Source organism: Rhincodon typus, unplaced genomic scaffold (genome assembly GCF_021869965.1).
Source record: "Rhincodon typus isolate 14 unplaced genomic scaffold, sRhiTyp1.1 hic_rhity00000865, whole genome shotgun sequence".
NCBI classification, from domain to species: Eukaryota; Metazoa; Chordata; class Chondrichthyes; order Orectolobiformes; family Rhincodontidae; genus Rhincodon; species Rhincodon typus.
Window position 1 is genome coordinate 9,868 of NW_025966503.1, and position 26,429 is coordinate 36,296.

The 26,429-nt window shown below is 38.9% G+C and overlaps 1 protein-coding gene across 1 annotated transcript; it reads left to right on the top strand.

Annotated features, from left to right (window-relative positions):
* On the top strand, positions 1 to 26,429 carry LOC109935658 (CTD small phosphatase-like protein 2; the record flags this gene model as incomplete). Its single annotated transcript, XM_048592236.1, has 10 exons — positions 1 to 190; positions 1,890 to 2,111; positions 6,936 to 7,056; positions 11,729 to 11,840; positions 12,327 to 12,413; positions 13,124 to 13,186; positions 13,807 to 13,886; positions 19,358 to 19,484; positions 21,018 to 21,113; positions 21,819 to 26,429. Coding segments are annotated over 10 exons (1,164 nt in total), but the record flags the coding sequence as incomplete, so codon positions are not given.

Here is a 26,429-nt window from a genome sequence, read left to right on the forward strand (position 1 = left end):
TTTACTTCTGTGCAATGTTTACATCAAATTTTAAAGTCTGTTTATTTTTTTTTAGAGACGGTAGGCTACAGCAGTAAACAAAATGGGAAACTACCAATTGTTAATGATGTGGTCAGCCCTCCACGAACTGCCTTACTGGGAACTATCTTTTCTCCTGTTTTCAGTTTCTTCTCACCAGCAAACAAAAATGGTAAAGTATGAAATTAAATACCTTTGTCAAAAGCAGATGGGCACTTGTAAAATTATTGTCCAGTAATATAAATTATTTAATGTAGTGTCATTGCACATTTTTGTTTTAAGATGCCTTGTTAAGGTCAACAAGGGGGTTGGTTGGCTCAGTTGGCTGGATGGTTAGTTTGCAGAGTGGTGCCAACAGTGTGGGTTCAATTCCCACACTGGCTGAGGTTACCAGGAAGGACTGTCCTCAGCCTCTCCCTTTGCCTCAGGTGTGTAGCAGTCCTCAGGCTAAACCACCACCAGTCATCTCTCTCTTTCACTCTCCCTTTCTCTAATGAAAGTCCTATGGTCCAGTTGGACTATGGCAACTTTAATGTCATCAAACAGCACATATAATAGATATTTGAGTGAATTTGATATGGTAGGCTTTATGTGTATTAAAATCATACAGCATTGAAAATGGCAATTTGGTCTGTTGTGCATGCTTCAGCACTTTGAAAGAACAGTTCATTTACACCTGCTCCCAATGTTTTTCTCATTTAAAATTTGTTCCATGTCAAGAGCATGACTAGTTGCTCTTTGAATGTTGCCAAGGAATCTGATGCCATCAAACTTTAAGGTAGTGTGTTCTAGATCTTAACAACTAACACGCCCTGAGTGAAGAACTGTCTCCTCATCTTCCCTCTTTCTTTGGCTAATTATTTTCAATTATCATAAACTTGCCAGAAGAAATATTTCATCCCTAATTGATCTATAAAACCCCTCACAATTTAGTTTTCAAAATCATATGGTGGGTGATATATTTTCAGGGGCTAGGTGTGACGGTGGTGGTAAGAGGCAAGAATAAGGGAGCCAGTGATAAGATAGGAGAAATTAAGTGACAACTGGATGACTGCAAGGCAGAAGTGAGTGTTGTAGGGTAATCAAGGAGCAAAACTTAGCCTGGAGGAGCAATAACTGGGAAAAAGCAGATTCCTTACTGGCAGCAGTAATCTGGAAACAAAGCAAAACAAAGTGTGCAAGGAAAACAAAAAAAAAAAGAGTTGGAATGACTGTCTGAAATTATTGACTGTGGAATGTGCTTAAGTGCCTCATCAAAAGATGAGGTTTACTTTTACAAGGTCGTGTTGAACAGTATTGGAGGCTGAAGACCAGTTAGAATGGGAATGGGGAGTGGGCAGAAAATATTTTCTGTTGTCGGACTTTGTTACTGTGTCTTTGTTGCCTATAACAATAAGCTTTACCTAAATTCAAGTGCTCTTACCTCTCTAACATTGTCTTAAAAGTGCTGTGACTTACCATTAACAAGCATGTCAGCTTTACAAGTAGCAATATGTGGCAGACTACTGAGGGATAATAACCTAACTTGACTTTTAGATGTCAAAGGAGGATTTTATTCAAGATGTCTGGGAAAATGGAGCTCCTTTGAATCTGTCATGGAATCCGCTCATGCAAAGACCAGTGCATGTGACGGAGCCTCATCATGAAATGTCATCCCTGATTATGTTCTCACATCTTGGAGTGAAACTTCTGATCCAGAAGGAAAAATACTATTAGCAAACAATAGTTTTTCCAATATTGTTTCCTTCTTTGGCCCTTCTGGCTGCAGTGTTTTGGTGAATATGCGTAATTTCAAAGGATGATGATGAATGCACTGTGGTGAATGACCCTTTCATTAGGTGATGTGATTTGACTTTTATGATTATTTACAGGAACATCAGGTTCTGACTCTCCAGGTCAGGCAGTAGAGGCTGAAGAAATTGTTAAACAACTGGAATTGGAACAGGTGGATGAGATCACAACAAGCACGGCAACATCGGCCACTGGAGGACTGTATTCTGGCCAGGCAGTGACAGCGCAATCACATCTGTCTCCTGACAGCAGTTCAGATAACGTAGAGGACGAAGTCACCAATGAACTTCATCCCATGCCAGGTGCAGAAAACTTGTTAAATTAATAGTTCTTTGTATTTACAAGTTCTTTTGGAGAATGAGCCTTTTGGGCTGCAGATGGATTGTTATGGGACAGAAATCAGATACCAGACTGTCTCATGTTTATCATCTCAAACTCTTTTCTATGCTGAGTTCAGCCAGGTTCTTAAGTGATTGAATTTTCCATCATTGCTCACTTCGTGTTGCCATGAAGTGGTTATGTAAGCATACTTTACACTAAGTTAAAATCAGAATTCCTTCACTAATGAAGAACATTGATATTTGATTTAGTTCTTTCAGATTTTAAATTCCTACTGGCTGAGTTTAATAAAGAAATTTTATGGTTCTAGCCATGCTTTAAGTGTTTTATCTATTAGTTATTTTAAAACAAACACAGTCTGACTATCAATGATAAAAGTTTATTGCATCTAGCAGATTACCCGCATCCTTTGATATTTTTTAATTTGATTCACTGAGACATGATGAAAATCATCATTAATCATCAGGACTGTAAATTACTTAAGATCCGTGAGTTTGTGTTTGCCTGAACTACCTCTGCATCTCTGTTCCTATAAATCAAGAGCCTATCTTACACACCTGGTCACAGTTAAGAGTTGATATTTGAGAACACTGAGGTTGCTGATTAATGTTCTGCTGGAGGTTAACCTGTAAAAATTGCACATTTATTAGCACTATTGTTTTAGAGCAACGACCATGCTTCGTAGTCAGGTTTTTAAAATATTTTTGACTTGCCTGAAGCTGTTTAGCTTCAGTAGGGGAACTGATCGTAAGTGAAATAGGAATGTAGCCATCAGTGATAATTCTACTGTTCAGATCCTAGCAGTGAGTCGAGGTGGTTGGTCAGTTGTCAACAGTGATTTGGAAGTGTTATGGATCTTTCTACCTTATATGTTGGATTGCCAGACCTGCTGTGCAGACTTAACACCCTTCAAATTTAATTAAGCTCAGTAACAGAGACTTTCCCTACCTTCTGTCACACCCTAGAAAAGAGAATAAAATCACACAATACAGAAAGAGACCATTTGACCTAACATACCGTACCATCTCTTTACCGCTCCATTATTCTTTCTGTTCTTCAGATTGCTGTACTTGTTTCCTTTCTATGTGTATATTCAATTCCTTCCTGAGAGATGGAGTTGAATTTGCTTCAGGCAGTGTGTTCCAGATCCTAAATTCCTGCTTTTAAAAAAATCTTTATTTTGCCCCTGCTTTTCTGGTAATTATTTCATAATTTTTTTATCTTCTACTTACTGATTCTTCTATCAGTGAAAATTATTTTCCGTATGTACTTTATAGAAATCCCCCATGATCTTGAGCACCTCTGTTAACTAGTCTGCAGTATTCTATGGGCAGCTGACAACAATCGAATTGAGTGCTCCCCGGTGATCTTTAGTTGCCAGGTATTCCTACTGAGGAATATAGTGAGCTGCAGTGCTCACCATGCGCTGTATAACTGCATTGTCTCATCACAACATGTTCATGTGCATGAACCTATTAGTTGACTTCTGGCACTGGCCTGGATTCTTGTTTATACTGCTGGCAAAGTTTTCTTTCAGTTAAACAAAGTTTCACATTCATAACATTAAATCATGCAATTTAATAACAACTATTAGAAAAAATGTATCCATGTTTAAGAAACTGAAATGGAAAGGATACATTTAGCTGCATAACTGGGTAATATCTAATCATTAATTCATTTCCTATGTATAAGGTAATAATTTTAAATTGATTAGTATTTCTGTTAAAATAGCAGACACCATTTCAACTGGGCCTTCTAAGCATTTTTACATTCGTGTTCAGTGTAACTTTACGCTACAGGCTATTCAAAAGTAATTTCCTCTGAATTCACAGTTTTTATCTTGGATTTTAACTTTGCTTTCTTTGTGTTGATTCAGATTATTTAATTTTAGAAATTTAATTTTTAATTTAGACTTTGAATACAAATATATGAATTAGGAGCAACATTAGGCCATTTGACCTGACAATGACCCGATCTAATTGTGGCCTCAACTCCACTTTCCTACCTACCCTTGATTCCCTTGTGATTTCTGCATTAAACTTAGTCAATAACTCAGCCTCCATTGATCTCTGGGGATGTGTGGTCCAGAAATTTACGATAATCCTAGAGAAAAAATACTCATCTGTCTTAAATGGGAGACATCTTATTTTGAAACCGTGTCCCCTCAGTCTGATCTCTCCAGAATTGAAAATGTTTTTTCAGCAGCTGCCCTCTCAAGACCCCCCGCTTATGATATATTTCAGTAAGGTTGCTTTTTTTTCATCTGAACTTCAGTGGATACAGGCCGAAACTGTCCAGTCTTTCCTCATTGATTTCGTGCTGCTTTTTTATTCTTCCTGCCAAAATGGGCAGATTCAACTTTTCCCAAATTATACTCACTTGACTTATCTTTATCTTTGTTAACCCCGTAAGTAATCTCCAGAATTTATTTTACTGCCTTTTTCTGTGTCATCAGCAAGGTCAGCATACATTTGATAACCTCTTCCAAGCCATTAATATGGATTATAAAGTGTTGAGATTCTATCCATGTGGCATTCTTGCAAATGTGAAATGATCCATTTATGCCTACTCTCTGGTTCTTGTGAGTTAACCAATCTCGTATCCATGTTGATACGTTATTCCCTACACCATGAGCTTTTATTGTGCGGAGTAAATTTGATGTTGTAATTTGTCAAATGTCTTCTGAAAGTCTCAGTACACCACGTTTACATGTTGTTCATTGACCATGTTACTTGTTACTCTCTTAAAGAGATCAAATAATAATATTCAAACACTATTTCTTTTTCACTGTTGCCTCTGCCTGATTGTTTTGAGATATTTTAAGTGCCCCACTATTACTTCTATAATAGATTCCATCATTTTCCCTTTGACAGGAATTAAGCCAACTGGCCTGTGTTTTCTACTTTTTGTCTGCCTCTCCTCTTGAATAAAGAAGTTGCATTCACTATTTTCCAACCTATAGGACCGACCTTTAATCTACAGACTTTTGGAAAATTAAAACCAATGTATCCACTATCTCAGCAACCATTTTTTTTTCTTTTAAGACCTTAGGATAAACTCCATCAGCATTTGGGGACTTGTAAGCTTTTAGTTCACATAATTTTCTCAGTATCTTTATTTTGGCAATTTATAAGTGTTCTAATTTCCTCCTTCTCGTTGACTTCCTGATCTCTCTCATTACTAGAATGTTGTTTGTGTCCACTACAGTTAAGACAGGTGCAAAATCTATATTCAAATCATTCCCTTCTTGTTATCCATTCCCCAGACTCGTGCTGTAGAGTATAAACATTGACTTTACTCATTCTTTTCCTTTTTAAAGACGATGACTGTCAAAACTTTTCCTACTTGTTCTTCTTTTTCCAGCTAGTTTTCTCCCTCATTGTTATTCCAACCATTCTTTTGTATATTCCGTCCACTCTTCTGACTTGCCAGTGATCCTTTTGCAGTATCCAGCAATTTTTCTTTCAATAAGATACTATCCTTTACTTTAGTAAACCGTGAATGGTCCATTCTTTCCCTACCATCTGTCTTTCTCACTGGACTTTCATCTGTGTTATGAAATATCTCTAAGTATCTGCCACTGCATCTCTATTGATCTATCCCTTAATCTAATTTCTGCAGCTGTGTCTTCATACCTTTACTTTTGCCCTTATTTAAGCTTATGAATGATTAGGATTGGATTATAATTATCTGCATACAATTTTCAGTTGTGCCTGATCCAAACCGGCTAACGGATGGAATGCTTCCTGACTGTATAATCATATCAAATTCTATGTTGATTGTTCAGTAGTAAGGTTAGGAACTTGACGAATGATACAAGAAAAATTAAGACATGTCTTCAGTAAATATACTTAGTTCGGTGCATTGATAGCCAGAAATGCTCCCAGATTTGCGCACTCAATATGGATCAGTTTATACCAAAAGGTGAGAGATGAACTCCAGGCACTACACCCGCATTAGTTGAGGTATAAGTGCTGTCCAACATAAAACATAGCCTTTTGCTTAGAAAGCCTAATGCTGTGCTTGGGAGTAGTTTCAGTTTGAGTGAAGACAGCCCTGTAAAAATGTAAGTAGCTTGAGGATTGGACAACTTTGTTTGGCTGCAGGCAGAATTTCCATGAAGTGAACAATTTTTCCAAGTGTTTTGCCAGCCCAAGCAGTGCAGTTAGCCAAGTCTTGGGTCCCTGTAGTATAACAAACTTCTAAGTTGGTTCTTAGTAAAGCCTTTCAGTAAGTTATTAGTTCACCTGTTTTCTTTTACGTTGTAATCATATCCTGATGTGAAATGTATGTATTAAAAGGCATGATTAGAATCAAGTACAATATGTTGGCATTGAAATGCACAGAACTTCTTAGGGGTGGATAAATGGGACTGACCTCGACCAGGCAGTTGCGAGAATAACTTTCCTCCGATCCCATAACTAAATGTTTTAAAAGGAGTGGCCATTAGCAACAAATACCATTTTTCTGCTATGCTAACTTGTTCTAAACACTAGGCAGTGATAATACCATTCCATTCTGGTTGTCTGGCGGAACGATCATGTCCATTATACCTATATTGTATGTTGTTCTGTCATCGAGAGGTCTGGTTAGATGGTTTAATTGTAACAGACTAGTTTCTATCTTTTGGAGAAGGAAAATTGAGAGAGAGTGGGCAAGTATGTTTTTGTAAAGGTTGTGAGGTAAAGTGAATGTTGAATGTGTTGAATAATTTCAGTCAGTAATGATGTCTTTAAAAATTTTAACATCATTGAAATAAATTATCATACGCACTTGTTAATTTTTAGCACCAGAATTGAATGTGTCAAATGTGGAACTTTGCAAGACGATATCTTCTCCTGACTCTTACCCAGAGCCACCTGCTCACCCAGAAGCAAGCTATGAAGAAGACTGGGAAGTTTTCGATCCGTAAGTGTGTCAACAGTTGTCTGTTACAAACTGGATATGTATAAATTCTGTGAGCTGCGGCTTGCCTCTCACTCCAGTACTTGAGCATGAAAGTGAAGGCTAACGCTGCAATGCAGTACTGAGGGAGTGCTGCATTGTGGAAGATGCTGTATTTTTGACAAGACATTAAGCCAAGGACCTATCTTCCCCCTCAGTGGATATAAAAGAGCCCCATGCACTATTTTGAAGATGAGCAACAAAGTTTTTCCCAATATTCTCAGAATCAAAAACAGATTATGTATGCATTACCCCATTACTGTTTGTGAGAACTTGATCTGCGCAAATTGACTACTGTGTTTCTGACATTACAACAGTGATTGCACTTCAAAACGACTTCAGTGCTTCTAAAATTTGGAATTGTGCTGCTGTTGTTAAGGCACCATATAAATGGACGACTTTCTTTTAACCTAAATATACTTTTTAAAAATTTCACTTATTTGAAAGAAGACTAAAGCATAAAAATATGATCGATAATGAGCTGTCTTTAATTATAAAATTTTACACCCAAGGAAATCATTCAGCCCATTGCACCTGTGCCAGTATTCTGGAAGAACGATTCATTTGCATCCAATATCTTTTTCCAATTACTTTTTCAAAGTTTTTTTGAATATGTTTTCGGGATGCCTGTGAAGCCTTTAGTTCTATTGCTAGTTCAGTCGTGATCTAATTGAATTGTAGAACAGAATTGAACTGCTGATGTTCCTGCTTCTGTGTTCCTCTTGAAGATCCAATTCAAGAGCGAACTATACAGTAAGTGGAAAAGCCCTGAGGAAAATTGATGCACAGAGACATCTGGGTGTTCAGGTCCATTGTACCCTGAAGGTGGCAATGCAGGTCGATAGAGTGGTCAAGAAGGCATACAGCATGCTTTCATTCATCGGACGGGCTATTGAGTACAAGAGTTGGCAGGTCATGTTGCAGTTGTATAGGACTTTGGTTCGACCACATTTGGAATACTGCATACAGTTCTGGTCGCCACATTACCAAAAGGATGTGGATGCTTTGGAGACGGTACAGAGGAGGTTCACCAGGATGTTGCCTGGTATGGAGAGCGCTAGCAAGAAGAGAGGTTGAGTAGATTAGGATTATTTACATTAGAAAGACGGAGGTTGAGGGGGGACCTGATTGAGGCCTACAAAATCATGAGAGGTATAGACAGGGTGGATAGCAAGAAGCTTTTTCCCAGAGTGGGGGACTCAGTTACAAGGGGTCACGATTTCAAGGTGAGAGGGGAAAAGTTTAAGGGAGATATGCGTGGAAAGTTCTTTACGCAGAGGGTGGTGGGTGCCTGGAACACGTTGCCAGCGGAGGCGGTAGAGGCAGGCACGATAGCGTCATTTAAGATGTATCTAGACAGATACATGAATGGGCAGGAAGCAGAGGGATACAGATCCTTGGAAAATAGGTGACAGGTTGAGATAGACGATCTGGATCGGCGCAGGCTTGGAGGGCCGAAGGGCCTGTTCCTGTGCTGTAATTTTCTTTGTTCTTTGTTCTTTTGTTCTGATCCTGAGAAGCTGAAAATCCTTTTCTACTGACTGAAACCTTGGTAATAGCCATTGAGAAAGGGATCATCCATTTAACACTGAGATGAGTAGAGATTTCTTCACTCAGTGGCTTATGAATTTTCAGAAGTCTTCGTCTAGAGGAATTTGGACACTCAGCTAAGACTTATTGAGGAGACTTATTTTTCTCACTCTAGGTGTACTATGTGGACAGGACAGGAAATTGCAATTGAAGTAGAGGATTAGTCATTACTCTGTTGAACACTGTGGCAATGTTAACAGGTTGTATGGCCATCTGCTTCTGTTTCTTATAACCCCTGCTGTAAATTTTAAGGCAAAGTGGTAACTGAAGGCCTAATCAGTCTGAGTATTGTAAAGCTTTGTGTTAATGCAAGTGCTGAACTTGCTGTCTAGTGCTATCTAGTGGACAGTCTGTGTACTTTTTTGCAAGGTGATTTGAAAACCATGAACTTGAATTTGACCTACATTAATCTTGTTCCTGGAGACATTGCTTTGAGAGTGGAAGCTGATAGAAAGGTTACAACAAAAAATGCACAGTGTGTTGCCAGTGTCTTCATTTGCCAATGTTTTAACGTCACCCATCATTGCAGTTTTGGTTGTACTGAGTACTGATAGTGATAATCTGCAGTTCTGCAGCAAGTGTGATAGTGGCATGTATTTTGTAAATTTGACCAGCAGTTGAGATTAATAAAAATCTATGGATATTAGAAATGAAAATAAGAACCAAAAATACTTGATATACCCATCAGTTATTAACATTTGGAAGGGATTAAACATGTTTTTTGGGATGGTGTTGATCCTGTTGCATTTATTTCTAGCATTTATTTATTTTCAATTTGTGAGATTTAAGTTCTGTGGTACATTTTTTATGTCTGCAATAACTGGTACCAGTTTAGAGTTGAGGCTGAGATTGCTGCTGTCATAGTAGGGAGATGTTGACATCTCCGTGTTGCAACAGAGGGTGTACTCTGAATTCTAACTTTGTTATGGAACTATGGACTTTGATTATAATACAGCAGCAGTGAACTAGCTAACATGTAGTGCACACTGCTTTAGAAAATGACTTGCATTAATAGTACCATTCTCAACCTGAGCATCCCAATGAATCTTACAACCAATTAAGCACTTCTGAAGTGCAGTAGCTTTATTGAAATGCTACTTTCCCCCAACTAATAATGTGATAAAAGCAGTTAATGTGTTCATTGTGATGACTTCCCTGTCCTCCTTTGGAATACTCCCATGGAATCTTACACATCTACCTTAAGAGAGTACGTGGGACATTGATTTAACATCTCATCTGAAAGATGGCATCTCTGGCAATGCTGTGCTTCTTCAGTACTGCACGGGAATATTATCTTGGATTTTAGTATTCACTTTTCTGGAGTGAGACTTCAACTCAAATCATTTTTACTTGGATGTGATTATGCTATGTGCTGTGCCATGGCTGAGACAGAACTATGGAAATTGTGCCTTTGCCTATTTTGTCATTGCTACACTTTGCAACATATAGAAAAGTGACTGAATGAGCTGGAAGAATTCTGTGCTTGCAATTAGCCATGCTTAATATTTTAGCAAATAATGAGAATCACTAACCTTAGTGCACCTAATGTGAAATTAACATTCTAAGAACCTATCCTACAAGAATCAATTTTCTCAAACTGTTATTTAGCCAACAAAAGACCAAGAATAAGTGCGCAGCCTTGCACTAGAGTCCAAATACTAAAGCAGTGGATTCTTAATTGCATGACACAGCTCTAGTAGCTGTTTTGTGGAGTAATTGAATTGAGTACTGTGTCGCTACAATATTGTTTTAGTGGCTTGCTTTTCGTTTTTCTTCTTTCAGAGCTGCTAGCTGTTTTTGCTCTGTTGGTTTTTAAAATTTTGTTAGAATAGATCAAATGAGTCAAATTTTGTTGCTGGCTGTCTATACATCTAAAATACTTATCAGTAATACATTACACTATCAACTTCCTGATTTACTGAGTGATTGCAACATCCCCTGTTTAATTCCAACACTGCACTGTTTTGCGTTCATTTTTTAACTATACTTTCCATTAGCTTGTTTTCATTTGGCTGTTTGTGCATTTATGGGTTGAACTGAGCATCCTCTTAGTAATTTGTTTCAGTTTATTTTCTCTCTCTGTCATCGGTGGTTCCTGTATCTTGCTTTGATCCATAGACGAGGGTTTCCTCCTCCTTGGTTGCTGTTAGCTGTTTGGAAGTTCACACAAGCTGTCTAAAATGCTTGACATATTTGTATTAATGTAAGCAAACAAATGTCTGCTGCTTAGCAGCTCCTAATGGTTGAAATTATTGTTTAATATGGAGGCATTTGTAGATGTTCTTCTGTGCTCATTAGGGCACCATTCACCCTGTCTCAGCCATCAGAAAAGCATGATCATCAGACTTACTAATCTCTACAATAAATCTTTGAAATTAGTGTTTGGTGATTGTTGCAAACTTTTGCTGATATCATTTTGTTGAGTATTCAAGAAAAACATTTTTTCCCCTGGCTTTTTAAAATTGACCGTGAAGGTAGTCCTGTTAGCACATTGAAAGCACTCCATAGCCTGCACTGAGAAAGTGACATTTGATGCATTCTCTAAGCATGTATTCACACATTAACTTCAATATCTCAACAAACGGTTTCAGTTTCACTGCTGATGATATATAAACATTGTCAGATCACCAATCTCACTCAGAATTCTAAAACTAGACCTTGGCACCTGCAAATTTGAAACTTGAGCTGTAAGTGAAAAGATGGTTGTTCACTGTGTTTGAGCAATTATTTATTTGCAGTGTAAACGTACCCAAAGTTTGGATCAACGAGTTTTAAAAGAAAGTAGATGGAGTCCTCAGGGAAATAAATTTGAGGGTAACACATATAACGTAGGGGAAGTGGACCAACTGAATGCTCTACTGACAGCTGACATGGACTCAGTGGGCCAACTGGTTTCCTTTGGTGTTGTAACAATTGGAAGTTCAGTCTAAGTACTCTATTTATTTTTAAAGTGGTCCCTTGGAAACTGCTACTTACTGGGCTTTATTTTCATTACGTCAATCATTTTTCCATGCATTTTAATAGTTTGTTTTTGCTTGCTGAATAGGTATTTCTTCATCAAACATGTACCACCACTGACAGAGGAGCAACTAAGTCGGAAGCCAGCCCTGCCACTTAAAACTAGAAGTACACCTGAATTCTCTTTGGTCCTAGACTTGGTGCGTGAAATTATGCTTTAAAGTACATGTATGCATACTTTACGTGCAGATTTTTTTAATGAATGCAGTCATACGAAGTTTGATTTGTAAGATAATTACTGAAACAGAATCTGATGCACAGTTCATTCCATAAAATATTACCATGCTAGGATGTGGTACCAATATTCTAATTAACCATTTATTTTTATATATATAAGATTGGGTTTAGTCTTAGAAGCATATGGAAAAATAATGGCATGGGGTAGTGTCTGTCAACGTAGGCATCTGTGACCTCAATTGGCAGACATGTTCTTGAATTGTTGCCTCTTCTACAGTTGATTTGTGTTAGAAGTTGATTGGTTAACAAAAGAATTTTATTATTTTACTTGGCTTTTGCATGACATTTTCTGGTTTGAGTTGCAGTTTGTTAAATTGATGATTTAATGTCCATATTCCCTGAAGATGTAATGTTGTTTCATGATAACTTGCAATGTTTCTCCCTGGTAGGATGAGACGTTAGTGCACTGCAGTCTCAATGAACTGGATGATGCGGCCCTGACCTTTCCTGTCCTTTTCCAAGATGTAATTTATCAGGTAAGAGAAACCTATCCAGGGGCTATGTGCCAAATTTGGGAAATACCTGACTACATTTGACCCTTTTGTATTCCTTGCTTGTTTACTCTTGGCAATCATCTCTGAAGTCAAGATTCAGAAATGTGCAGTTGAACATATTTCATTGGCCTGTTCTATTGTGGTATGTGCAGGCTTCCACTGGATAGTAGGCCCTCCTTGGATAGTAACCTAGTGGAAAATGTTACCTTTAGGGTAAACTAAGAAGAAAATATTTTATTGAAAAAATATAACAATGATGATATATTTTTCTTAATTGGTGTTGGTAAAATCATGCTTCATCCAGGATATTTCTGGTTGTACAAAGGAATCCTCAAATTTTTAATTATGTCCACGCACCTCATTTGTATTCTTTTTAATTCTCTGACTTTTCCTCCCTCATCCTAAAACAAATATATTCTGGTGGCATTAGAGGAATTTGTTGAGGAACTTGTCCATTGTTGATAATATGCTGCTGTAATCACTTATGACAGGGCTTCCCAAAGTGTGGAAATTGCTCCCAGTGGGATCGTGGGTTTAAGCTTTCCCACTCCAGCTAGGTCTCCTTGTGGAATCATCACAATTTTCAAGCACTGAAATAGCATCATGGTGGATAAAGGTTTGGGAAGCACTGCCTTATATATTATATTTAAACTGTAGCGAAATGTAGTAACTTTTTCCCACATGTTCCATAGGTTTACGTACGGTTGAGACCCTTCTTTCGGGAATTCCTGGAACGAATGTCTCAGATTTATGAGGTACGTTGAAAAGAGTTTTGTCAAAGGAAAAGGTGTTGCATTGTTATTTATAACTGTTACAGTGCCCTAGATCATTTGGTATCACTCAGTATGTTCAGACAGTAGCACTGCACAAATCTTTCCTTAATAAATTTCTACAACTTGGTTTAAAATAACACACCAGGAAACTAAGCAATATATTTTCAGCAGTGTGTACATCTTGCATTGTGCAAATGAGTTTTTTAAGGTTTTTATCTTCTCTTTTCCAACTCCACAAAGTGTTGCTGTTTTGTTGATGGTTCTTAATAATTTTGTAGAAACTGTACAAAGTTTGAACTTGTGAAACAAAAGGGCATTGTAAAACTACATCAAAAACCAGATGGTTCTGAGATACATAGTTTAAAGATGGGAAGGCTTCTCGACTTCTTAGTGACCAATTGATCTCCACTGTTTCGTTAGAGTTCTTGAACAATTTCCTGTTGTGCTTTGTTTTTTTCTCATGACTCTGAATTTTGGTTAAAGCTCCTCCGTGTAACATTGAAAATTAGTACTTTATATGCTGCATTCAAATTTGTATGGAGAAATGAAAAATAATATTTTGGCAAATGCAGTATTGTAATCTTGCCCTGATCATCTTGCAGATTATTCTGTTCACTGCCTCCAAAAAAGTCTATGCAGACAAATTACTGAATATTTTGGACCCTAAAAAGCAGCTGGTCAGGTAAGTGCCCATGTTTGTAGTATAGTGAACAGAATGTTAGTGTAAAAAGAAGCAGTAATAGCCTTGACATTGTAAGCCATCCCTATCTTCATCCTCTGCACAGCCCACAAATAACTGTTACCACATGGACAAGTTCCCATCTGAGAAAATTCATTTGTCAGTCTCCTGACTTCTATCTCTTTAATCTCCTTGAAGATTTCTGGCCTCTTACATACCTCTGGTTTTAATTGGTCCACAGTCTGCAAATGTATCTTCAGGTACCAAAACCTAGAAGTGCCCTCCATCAATCCTCCAAGCCACTTCTTTAAGATGTACTCACTACTTTGAACAAACGTTTCCATACTTGACTTAGTATCTTTCTCTGTTAGTTACAGTCTGATTTTATTTGACCGTACTCCTGTGACTTAGCTTTGGGACGTTTTGCTGTGTTTAAGGTGCTGCATGGAGTCTTGTAAGATTACAGTACAGAAGGCCATTCAGCTCACCATGTCTCTGCTAGCTGTTGAAGGCAAACAGCCAAATTTCCATACCGTGTCTTTTTTGTTTAAATTCATTTGGAAGATGTGGGCTTTGCTGGCTGGACCAACCTTTATTGACCATCCCTCATTGCCCTCGAGAAGATGATGGCAGGCTACTGCTTTGGACTGTTGCAGTGTCTTTGGTATAGATGCCTTCACAATACTGTTAGGGAGAGAGTTGGAAAATTTTCACCTCCTGTGAAGGAATAGTAATATATATTCCAAGTCAGAATGGTGAATGGTGTGCAAAGGAACTTGCAGGTGATGGTGTTTCCATGTATTTGTTGTTCTTGTCCTTCAAGGTGGTCATGGTCATTTGTTTGGAAGGTGATGTCTAGTGAGCCTTGGTGAATTTCTGCAGTGCATCTTGTAGATGGCACACGCACCTGCTACTGTGTACCTATGGTGGAGTGAGTGTATATCTGTGGATATGGGCTAATCACACTGGCTGCTTTGTCTTGCATGGTGTCAGGCTTTTTGAGTGTTGCTTTGAGTTGTGTTCATCCAATCAAGTCAGAATATTTCATCAGACTGCTGACTTATGATTTGTAAATAATGGACAGGATTTGCGGAATCAGGAGGTGTTTACTTGCTGCAGGATTCCCAGACTTGGACTTGCTTTTGTAGCCACTGTATTTATATGAGTGGTCCAGTCAGTTTTTGGCCAATAGTAATCTACAAGTCGTTGTTAGTAGGGGATTCAGCAATGGTAATGTCATTGAATGTCAAGGGCTGGTAGTTAGATTCACTGTAATTGGGATGTTCACTGCCTGGCACTTGTGTGGAGCAAATGTATCCGTAACCTGTCACCTGATGTTGTCCAGGTCTTGTTGTATTTGGACATGGATTGCATCAGTATCTGAAGAATCACGAATGGTGCTTAACATTGTGCAATCATAAGTGAACATTGCCACCTCTGGCCTTATGATGGCAGAAAGGTTACTGATGGAACAGCTATTGGACCTAAAACACTACCCTGAGGAACTAGTGCTGTTGGGCAAATGTGGTCTCAATGTCAAGGGTAGTTACCCTTGCCTCACAGTTGGAGTTTGGTTCTTTTGCCTGTGTTTGGACCAAGGCTGTAATGAAATCAGGAGCTGAGCGGTTCTGGTGGAACCCAAACTGAACGTCGCTGAACAGGTTATGGCGAAGCAAGTGCTACTTGATAATATTGATGACCGCTTCTCTTACTTTATTGGAGGTCAAGAGTAAACTGATGGGACATTAATTGACCAAGTTTGATTTGTTTCGCTTTCTGTGTACAGGATGTACATGACAATTTTCCTCATTGCCTGATAGATGCCAGTGTTGTAGCTATATTGGAACAGCCTGGCTAGGAGAGTGACAAGTGCTGAATCACAAGACTTCATTATTACTGTCAGAATCCAAAGACTTTGTGGATCCAGTGCCTTCAGCTGTTCCTTGATGTCGTGGAATGAACTGAATTGGCTGAAGACTGGCACCTGTGATATGGGGACTTACTGAGGAGGAGGCAGAGATGTATAATCCATTCAGTATTTCTGGCTGAAGATTGTTGCAAGTGCTATCTTTTTTTACAAATGTACTGGACTGTCCCGTCAATGAGGATTGGAATATTTGTGAAGCAACATCTTCCAGCGGGTTATTGAATTGTCCACTGCCATTCATGACTGGATATGGCAGAACTGCGGAGCATAGATGTGATCTCTAGGTTGTGGAATCGCTAGCTGTGTCTTATCACTTGCTGGTTATTTTGTTTGTCAAGCAACTATTCCTCTGTTGTAGCTTTGCGATGTTGATGCCTTTTTTGATGTGCCTGGTGCTGCTTCTAGCCTGCCATCCTGCACTTTTCATAAAAACAGATTGGGACTTGTTTCACTGGAGTGTAGGAGGTTGAGGGGTGACCTTGTAGAGATTTATAAATTCATGAAGGGCATAGATAAGGTGAATAGCAAAGGTCTTTTGTCTAGGTAAGGGAGTTCAAAACTAGAGGGCATACTTTTAAGGTAAGAGGAGAAAGATTTCACAGGGACCTGAGGGACACCTTTTTCATGCAGAGAATGGGTCGCATCTGGACTGAACTGCCAAAAGAAATGGAGATGCAGGGCATGATGAGGGAGCCAAGAAGAGGGAAAACCATACTTGACTTCATCCTTAATAAAAACCGAAAGAACTGCGGATGCTGTAAATCAGGAACAAATTTGCTGGAAAAGCTCAGCAGGTCTTGCAGCATCTGTGAAGGAAAAAACTGAGTTAACATAAAACTGAGTTAACATTTCAGGTCCGGTGACCCTTCTTCAGAAGTTCTGCTGAGCTTTTCCAGCAAATTTGTTTTTGACTTCATCCTTACCAGTCTACCAGCTGCAGATACATTTGTCCATGACCATGTCGGTAAGAGTGACCATTCCACAGTCCTTGTGGAAATGAAGTCCTGCCTTCATGTAGAGAATAGAATACCTTCCATTGTGTTGTGTGGCACTACCACCTTGCTAGATGGGACAGACTTCGAACAGATCTAGCAACTCCAGACTGGGCATCCATGTGGTGCTGTGGGCCATCAACAGCAGCAGAATTGTACTCCAGCTCAACCTGTAAGCTCATGGCCTGGCATATCCCCCACTTGACCATTACCATCAAGCCAGGGGATCAACTCAGTGGAGAGTGCAGGAGCAGCACAAGGTATACGTAAAAATGAGGGATCAATCTGGTAAACTACCAAACAGGAATACCTGCGTGCCAAACAGCATAAGCAGCAAGTGATAGACAAAGGTAAGGCACAGACAGTGGATCAGATCAAAGCTCTGCAGTCCTACCACGTCCAGTTGTGAATGGTGGTGGACAATTAAGCAACTGGCTGGATGAGGAGCCTCTGCAAATATCCCCATCCTCAATGATGCAAGAACTCCGCACGTATGTACAAAAGATAAGGCTGAAGCATTCACAGCGATCATTAGCCAGAAGTACCAAATGGATGATCCATCTCAACTTCCTTCACTGGTCCCCAACATGTCAGAAACCAGCCTTTAGCCAATATGAGTCACCCCATGTGATATCTAGAAACAGGTGGAGGCACTGGATTTTTTTATTTAGTAGTTGCAACACTGGCAAATTGCCCAGGTGTGTCCTGTATACAAAAAACAGGACAAATCCAACTCTGCCAAATACCATCCCATCAATCTACTCTTGATCATCAGTAAAGTGATGGAAGGTGTCATCAACAGTGCTATCAAGCAGCACCTGCTCAGTATGCCCAGTTTGGGTTCTGCCGGGGCCACTCAACTCCATGCCTCATTACAGCCTTGATTCAAATACAGAAAAAAGAGCTGAATTCCAGAGGTGATGTGAGAGTGACAGCCCTTGATATCAAGCCTCATTCGTGGCATCAAGGAACCCTAGCAGAATTGGAATCAGTGGGTATCAGGGAACAAACTCTCCACTGGTTGGAGACATATCTGGCACGTAGGAGGATGGTTGTGGTTGTTGGACGTCAATCATCTCAGTTCCATAACATCTCTGCAGGAGATCCTCAGGGTAGTGTCTTAGGCCCAGCCATCTTCCGCTCCTTCATCAATGCACTTCCCCCAACATAAGGTCAGAAATAGGGATGTTTGCCGATGATTACACAATGTTTAGCACCATCATCACACCTCAGATGCCGAAACAGTCCATGTTCAAATGCAACAAGATCTGAACACCATCCAGGCTTGGGCTAACAAATGGCAAGTAACATTAGCGCCACATAAATGCCAGGCAAAGACCGTCTCCAATAAGACAATCTAATCACTGCTGCTTGACGTTCAAGGGTGTTACCATCACTGAATCCCCCACTATCAGCATCCTGAGGGTTATCATTGACCAGAAACTTAACTGGACGCGTGGAACAGGACATATCCAGGAATGATGATAGTCGTGTCTGGGACATTGTCTGTAAGGTATGATTCCGTGAGTATGACTATGTCAGGCTGTTGCTTGACTAGTCTGTGATAGAGCTCTCCCAATTTTGGCACTAGCCCCCAGATGTTAGTAAGGAGGACTTTGCATTGTTGATAGGGTTATTTTTGCCATTATCTTTTCCGGTGGTGAGTAACTCACCACCTGACTCCCCAAAGTCTGTCCATCTTCTACATGGCATAAGTACTCCCCACTTGCCTGGGGATGAGTGCAGATCCAACAACACTCTAGAAGCTTGACACCATTCAGGACAAAACAGCCTGCTTGATTGGAAACACATCACATGCATCGACTTCTTCCTCCACCGATGCTCAGTAGTAGCAGTGTGTACTGCAGAAATTCAGAGACCGTTGGACAGCATCTTCTAAGCTGACAGCCACTTCTATTTAGATGGACAAAGGCAGCAGATGCATGAGGCCATCACCACCTCCAAGCACCCCTCCAAGCCAGTCACCATCCTGGAAATGTATCGCTGTTCCTTCACTGTCACTGGGTCAGAATCCTGGAATTCCTTCCCTAAGGGCATTGTGAGTCAGCCTGCTACAAATGGACTGCAGCGGTTTAAGAATACAGCTCACCTTTTCAAGGGCAACTCGGGATGGCCAATAAATGATGGCCAGCCAGTGATACACACATTCCATGAGTGACTGAAAAATAAAATTTGGCTATATGGTGACAGGCCATGTTGCAAACACATTCAGTACTGTTCTCATCGAGTGCCCAATGTCCAGAGGCCAGTGAGATACGAATATGGTATGGAAAACGTTTTTGAAAAATTTTACAACACTTTTCATTACTTTCTGCAGTTTGACCAGAACATGATCCATTATACATATGTAATCAGGTCTCTGTCATACCTACCAGAAGGGAGACATGCTCAGATGATTACTTTTACGTCTGCCTTTAAAACCCATGTATTTAGGTGTTGAGATGTTTTTTTCTTTGAATGTATCCTACTCTTAATCTTGGCTCTAGTTCTAAGGTTGTTGTTATACTTAATGTTCAATATACTTTGTCACCTAGGCACAGGCTATTCCGTGAGCATTGTGTGTGTGTGCAGGGAAACTACATAAAGGATTTGAATATTCTGGGAAGAGACCTTTCAAAAACAATCATTATTGACAACTCTCCGCAAGCCTTTGCGTACCAGGTCAGTCCAAGAATTATCGAACAGTGACAGGATTCGTATGCCTAGAGAACTCTGTTGTGTTGGGGCTATTTTGGTGCTTACTTCATAGAAATACTATCAATATAATTTAGTTTCAGAATGAGTAACTTATGTGTCCATCTGAGATTGCAAATGGCAAGTGGTGCAACTCTTGTCTCTCAGGTGATAGTCCTATTTCCCCCACAACATTTGCAGGTTTTTATCTGACCACTTAAGTTTCTTAGTGGCACGGGTTTCTGATTCCAACCATTTCTGTGAGGAGACCAGGCTTCCCAAATGAGGCATATTCAAAAAGTTACATTAGACTGCTATCACATAGCTGGCAGCTAGCTAAAGTTGGATCTGATCTGCAAGTAATTATACCTGTATTCCTCAATCTTTTGGGTGCAAGAGACATTTAACTAAAAGGAGAGTAAAGGAAAGAAAAAAAGAAATCAGTTTTTAAGCAAAGCTTATGCTTTTTACCCTGAATAAGTGAGCTTAAAATGTAACCTTTACAATATTTATTTACAGATTGCATAATGTGTTTCATCTTTATTTTAGTATTTCAAAAATATTTTTGGGTATCTTTTCCGTTCTATTAATTTATGTTGTTTTAATTCCACCAGTTTCAGTGGGTGGGCTATTTGAAGAGTATAATGCAAAGCACAGTGTTGCTTTAACAAACCTCGATTATGTAAAAAAGCTTTATCACAGACTACCAATGATTCAGAAGGACATACAATTTAATGGCTTAACTCTAAATAATAGTATTAAGAAGACTGAGAGGTGATGATAGATCTCTGTAACATTGTGAAGTGGTTTAGTGGGATAGATGTAGAAAAGGTATTCTCATTTGCAAATGTGACTAGAACTAGTGGCCACAAATATAAGATGGCCATTAGTAGGTTGAAATTAGAAAAAAAACCCAGAAAGTGTTAAAATGTGGAACACACTTGCACCAGCACAATGAACAGTATATTAAGGGGAGGATCGATTTGAAACGTTGAGGGAGGAAGGAAACCAAGGATATTCCGATGGGATTAGCTGAACAGAGGGTGCGAAGGGGCATTTGTGGAACATAAACAGTGGTGTGCTAGTGTGGAGCTAATGGCCTGTTTATATTCCCTGAGTATTTTATGAAAACATCTTTCTTTGGTGGAGCTGGGTGGGATCTTGTGTCAAGCATCAGCATGCACATGATTTGGGGCACTTGCAGTTAGCTTTGCAGTAATCTCTGGCTGTTTTCTGCATTGGGAATGGTATTCTATAGGCAAAAACTTTGAAAAACAACTTAAATTGATGTAAACTGAGAGTGTGAACTGGGTTTAAGTATATGAAAGTACTGTTACAATTTTTTACTTGTCCATTTTTAATGATGACCTCATTATGAGTAAAAAGCTTGGCTGGTCCAGTTGGAGGTTTAATTGGTGTGAAAATTGGGAGCTGTTGTATTGGAGTTTCTGCTGTAGTCAGTGAAATACAATGAACCTATTACAGCCATGGTAAAACGTTCTTTCATTCCTTTGCTCCCAGCTGTCCAATGGAATTCCGATTGAGAGCTGGTTCATGGATAAGAATGACACGGAACTTTTGAAATTGATTCCCTTTTTAGAGAAACTTGTAGAGCTGGTAAGTTACAAAGTTTGTTGTTAGGCCAGTTGATTTAAATTAATTTTTAAAAGTTCTATTTTCAAAGTAAAAAACAACACTTCCTAATCAGAGGAATATCCAATATCTGATGATTGGTCTGTGTGAGTTGGCTGATATAAATTATATAATAACTGAGTGCTGCTGTTGGTCCTAATGCCTTCAAAAGTCAGGAAAATCGCCCAACGTATCTGGTCCCTGTTTCTGTCTAGTGACCCCTATTAGAAATGCAAATGGAGATGTCTTATGTCAGGTATTGGCCAAGTAATTCTGCTGGGACCTCTGAGTTAAAACGGAGATCAAATAAAAACCAGCAGAAATAAGAGTACTTTTCACAGAAAGCTCTATTCTACTGTATTCTATTCTATTGTATTCTGTTTGCTGGCCATCTGACATTGGCTCAGGTCACGAGTGTCTATATAAGCTGTGTATCATAAACAAAAAATTTTTAACCATTTGACATCTCACGTTCTGTGGATATTGCTAAATTATGCTTCATTTGCTGCCCAAACCTATACTGACAGTGCCGCTAAAGCACTTCAAGGAATGTTTTTTTGACCTCATCCCCACCACACCGCCACTAGGATTAATTTAAATGGGAGATTCCACTTTCTGGCAGTGAAGCAGAAGTGCTGTGATCAGAACCAAATTTCAAACTGACCTACTTCTCTAATCTACTGTTCTCAGAATGAAGATGTTCGACCTCATATCAGAGAGAAATTTCGTCTGCACGATTTACTCCCTCCGGATTAAGAACAGAGTGTCAACACCATCAATGAAGGGGGCTGAGAAGACAAAAGCAGGACCCTTTGAACAACAAGACATTGCCATTGCTGTTGAAATTTGCGTTTTTGTACCTCGTCTTGCTTTTCTTGTCTTGGACACCCACAGTTAACCAAGGGGTTGCAGAGAGTGAACTCAGTCTTGAAGTTTTAGGTGGGTCTGAACAGGAGAGGATAATGCAGGGTTTTTTTAAATCAAAAAAGGAAATGGTATATGCAGTCAAAAATCCAAAACGCAGATCTAGATAGCACATATATAGTACGCAATAGATGTTCACTTGTCCCAGTTGGTGTGCTCTTGAAGACTGCTGGATAACAAGTTTGAAATGCTGTGGTCTGTTGCAATACATGTTGATGAGACTTTCTGACTGTATCAGCTATAAATGGTTAGCGCTTTTCTTTGTGACATAAAAAATCAACACTTTGTAAAAGTACTTCTGTTTCTGCCACCAGCATTTTGTTTAACCTGTATTATCACAGGTTTACGTAAGAGGAGAAAACTGATTCTATTTTCCCTCTCTGTGGTGCTTTTTAAAGTGGGTCTGTACCTGCTTTTTAAAATGTAGGTCTCATTTCAACAGGAATGGCCAGTATATTAAATACAAAAATTTTATGGTTCAGGTTTTAGGTTATTATGCTTTTCCTAGTATATAAAATAAATTTGAGTTATAAAAGCATTCCTTTTAACGATAATGTAATGTAGATCCCTTATCAATGCCCTCTAAAACAAAAGCGAGAATCTTTCCTAAATTGATTCATCACCTTCCTGCTTTGTCTGCCTGTGAAGTAATGTATATTTGTTAAAATAAAGAATCTATAGATTAGTCAAAATTTAATTGGATACATAACATACGACTTTATTTATATTGAAGAACAGGAGCATTCACCAACAGCAGCTATAACCTTTTAAGGAAGGAGTGTGGGCACAAAGAAGAGAAGAGACTGATACTGAAGTACTGAGTATAGAAACCAAATTTTAGTCTTGATTCGAAAGTCATAAATTGCACAACCTCTCTGTGACTGTACATTATCCTTCAGTTTTTTTTTGTGGAATTGATAGTGGGAGTAGGGGATGAGAGGATGTGGGTGGGGAAGAAATTAGCAAAATTGTAACTAAAACTAACAGGCTCAGGATCCTCTCAATCTCTGGTCTACTGTCACAATTCAACATTCATACCACTTTTTAAAATTCTTCAAAGAAGCATGTTGCTAGCAAGAACAGTGGTGGCAGGCACATCAGGAGTATAACAATGTGTTAACCAAACATGTGGGTCTGTGTTCTGGCTGTTCTTCCTTCTCCCTGTTTCTGTGTCCTCCCACCACCTCAACCCGTCCCAAACTCCCCCCTCCTTGTCTCCCACAACCTACAATCCAAAAGAAGCTACTGGTTGTGGGTCCTAGTTAACTGGCCCCCTGTAAAAATGTTTTGCCCTATTTGCTGGTCCATTTGCTGGCTTACTTTTTCCACAGAATCATTTTCTCGCAGGAACATAGCATGAATTGCCTCTAGACTGCATCGATATGCCACAGGCATCACCATGGATGATTCATTTCCTAACAGGAAGTTGGAGAAAGCGGCACTTTTTTGTGGAAAGAAGCTAGATGCATTTTCTTTGGTTTAAAACTCTAGAAGATTGTTCAGGACGAGGTGTGTGGTCGCAAAGAAAAGGTGAGCAGTACATGAATGAGGAGGATGCCAGTTAAATCTTTTTATGTATATTACCAGTTTACCTGTACAAAACCTTCTTGTACAAAACTACATGCAGCTTCATTTAAAAAATATCCTTAAAATAAGGAAAAATCTTTTTAAAGAAAGCGGTTTAATTTTTGTATTTTTGATTTTACAAAAGGCATGAGTTATGTCTACTTTTTCAGTGTATTAATGAAGATTTTAACTTTTCATCAGGTTGAGCGTTTTTCTTACTATTATCTATTGTGTATGTAGTTAGCACATTGTGACACTGAAATGTTAAAATCTAGCATGTAGAAATAAGCCTGTTTTTGTCGGGAGGAAGAAAACCCTTTTATCCTTCATTAAAATATTTTAATCATGGCAGGTTTTTCTGCAGAAAATAATTTGAAAAGCGTTTGCATTTCAGAGAAATACTGATTTTGTATTTAAAGAAAGGTATTTTGCTTGCAGGAATCTATTTACTACAGATTCACTTTAATGATAACCTTTGAGATGTATTTAAATACCTTTAGGGCATCTGGGCATCTTTCTTTATGCTGTTTGTCATTTTGTCTTTATTGAAATAAAAATGTACAGAACATTACTTTTACAAATGTTACAAACGTTTTGAAGTTTTACAAAACTTGCACCAGAGTAACCCAAACATGATTCCATGGCCCCGGCTCTGTCCTTTTATCCCTGTCTCTTGCTCTGCTTTAAATAACTTGATTTTACTTCAAAAGCTGCAATGGTTTCTGCCTCAGCTGCTCCTTATGATAAAACATTTCACGCTCTAATTTTGTGTTTTGCATTTAATACATTATGCAGGCAGCAAATGGAGGAAATTTAACTTGGATTTTCTTCTTTTGAGTTGGGGCAAGCAGTCAACATGACTTAATAAGTCACCTCTTGTTTTGGGGCGGGATTGGTAGTGGAGGGAAACAATAGGAAATTTATAATCTTCTTTACTCCCCTCACTTTGCCTTATAGGAAATTCTGCCATTTAGCTGTGTGGTTGGCAATTTGAATACATCTGGTCTCCAGTATCAAGACTGCTTCTTTTGTGGTGAAGCATGCTTTACTCAAGAGTGTAAGAAATAGCAGTAGGATGCCATTTGCCCTCTTGAGCTTGCTCTGCCCTTCATAAGATCCTGGCTGATCTGATTGTGGCCTTATCTCCACTTACCTGCCTGCCCCCCTTGACACCCTGGATGATCATAAGTCTTCATCCAATGTGTAGTTGAATCAGCTAGATTAAGACTTAGCGATCCAACAGTTTAATGTCTATTTTACATCATTTTAGCTGATCTTAGCTGTGGTGGTGCTGCATGTGGCCTCAGTTTTGTTCCATTATCCAGTCATCAAGGGAGGGGTCATAATCTCTCAAAATTCTCTATAATGCACAACATAGGCTGGAATTGAATGTAAGAGAATATTTGAGGGTTCTAATTTGTTCAACCTTTGCCAAGACTCCACCAGGAAAATTGGGCACCAGGCAGAGGTAGCATCCTCACGTTTGAAGTTTGTTAGAATACTTCTAAAACCTGACCTTGACTTGGTTTCTGTTTAAGTGATGTGATGAATTAATGCAGGCTTCATGTAAAAGCACCATGGCCGTCATTTTCATGCTCGGAGCTGGTTGAAAGAAGTATGGTTACTGCTTTGTTAGATTCTGAATACTGATCACAGGCCAGTGTACAAAGTGTAAAACTTTTATCATAGAAATTTGACTTAGTCTGTTGAAGTTGAACACTAATTCTGACTGGAAATTGAATTATCTGGGATGAACGATGTGTTTATTCTTCTACCACACTCCAGCTAAAATAAAATATTGATGTTTTTTGAACTAAATCCAGGCTATGAATGGCTAATGCAAATTTCTGAGAGTTTCCCTGCTCTTCAGAAACTCTTTAATTGTTGTTGCATTTTCTTCCAAGTTGTCAGAAAGCTTGTACAATAAGAGGGAATGACCTAATTCCGCTGAGATTTTGGTGATTAGTCAGTGATCAGAATATCCAACCGGAATAAACGGTCATTTATTCAGCTAGCAGTGGAGGTGGGTGCCTTTAATTAGAAAGAGGAAACTTGATTTGGCTTTCTGCTCTAATGGCAAGTGATATTTAGCTGGTGGCAGTAAGATAGGCTTTAGTTGGTGGTTCTGGCCATAGCTGGATGACCTGCAGGCTCACATTAATATTTATTCAGGCACTGTCCTATGGACTGTAATTCATCAGAGTTAACATCTTGAGGGATGGTGAGAAAAATGTCGGTGAGGCTAAAAGAAGTAACCTAACGAAACCCTTCAGACTATGCTTTCTATCTTTGTCACTCTAAGACTTGTGAGAATGTTCAAGAATCTTTAACTTTTGGCTTATTCTGATGCTTTGCTTTAGCTACTTTCTCTCAAGAATTATTTACTGCTCCGTTTCTTCAGTCCATTTTTATAATTTAGCATCTAATTAATTTTGAAGCCCCTTGGCTTTCGACACGATTTAAATTTTGCTAGGATCTCCAGATTTCTTTGGTGCCATTAGTATACTCTATGCTGGTTATTCCTAGTGGAATATTTGGCAGTAATTTGAGAATGTAACACTGACAAGGTTGACTATAAAATCTGGGTTTAAGAAAAATTAGTCAATTCCATCATTTCAAGAAATTGTGCTTTGCGTCGACGTGGACTCTGCAAATTTACCCAACAAAGGGTGAATAACCATAGGCAAACCTCTGAGCTTTACGAACAATGCTGTCTCCATGGAGTAATGGATTAAGTCCATGATAAACAATGTTGCTTTTGTTACTATTGGAAAGTATATACAATCAATAAATTTTTTTTAATGAAAGACA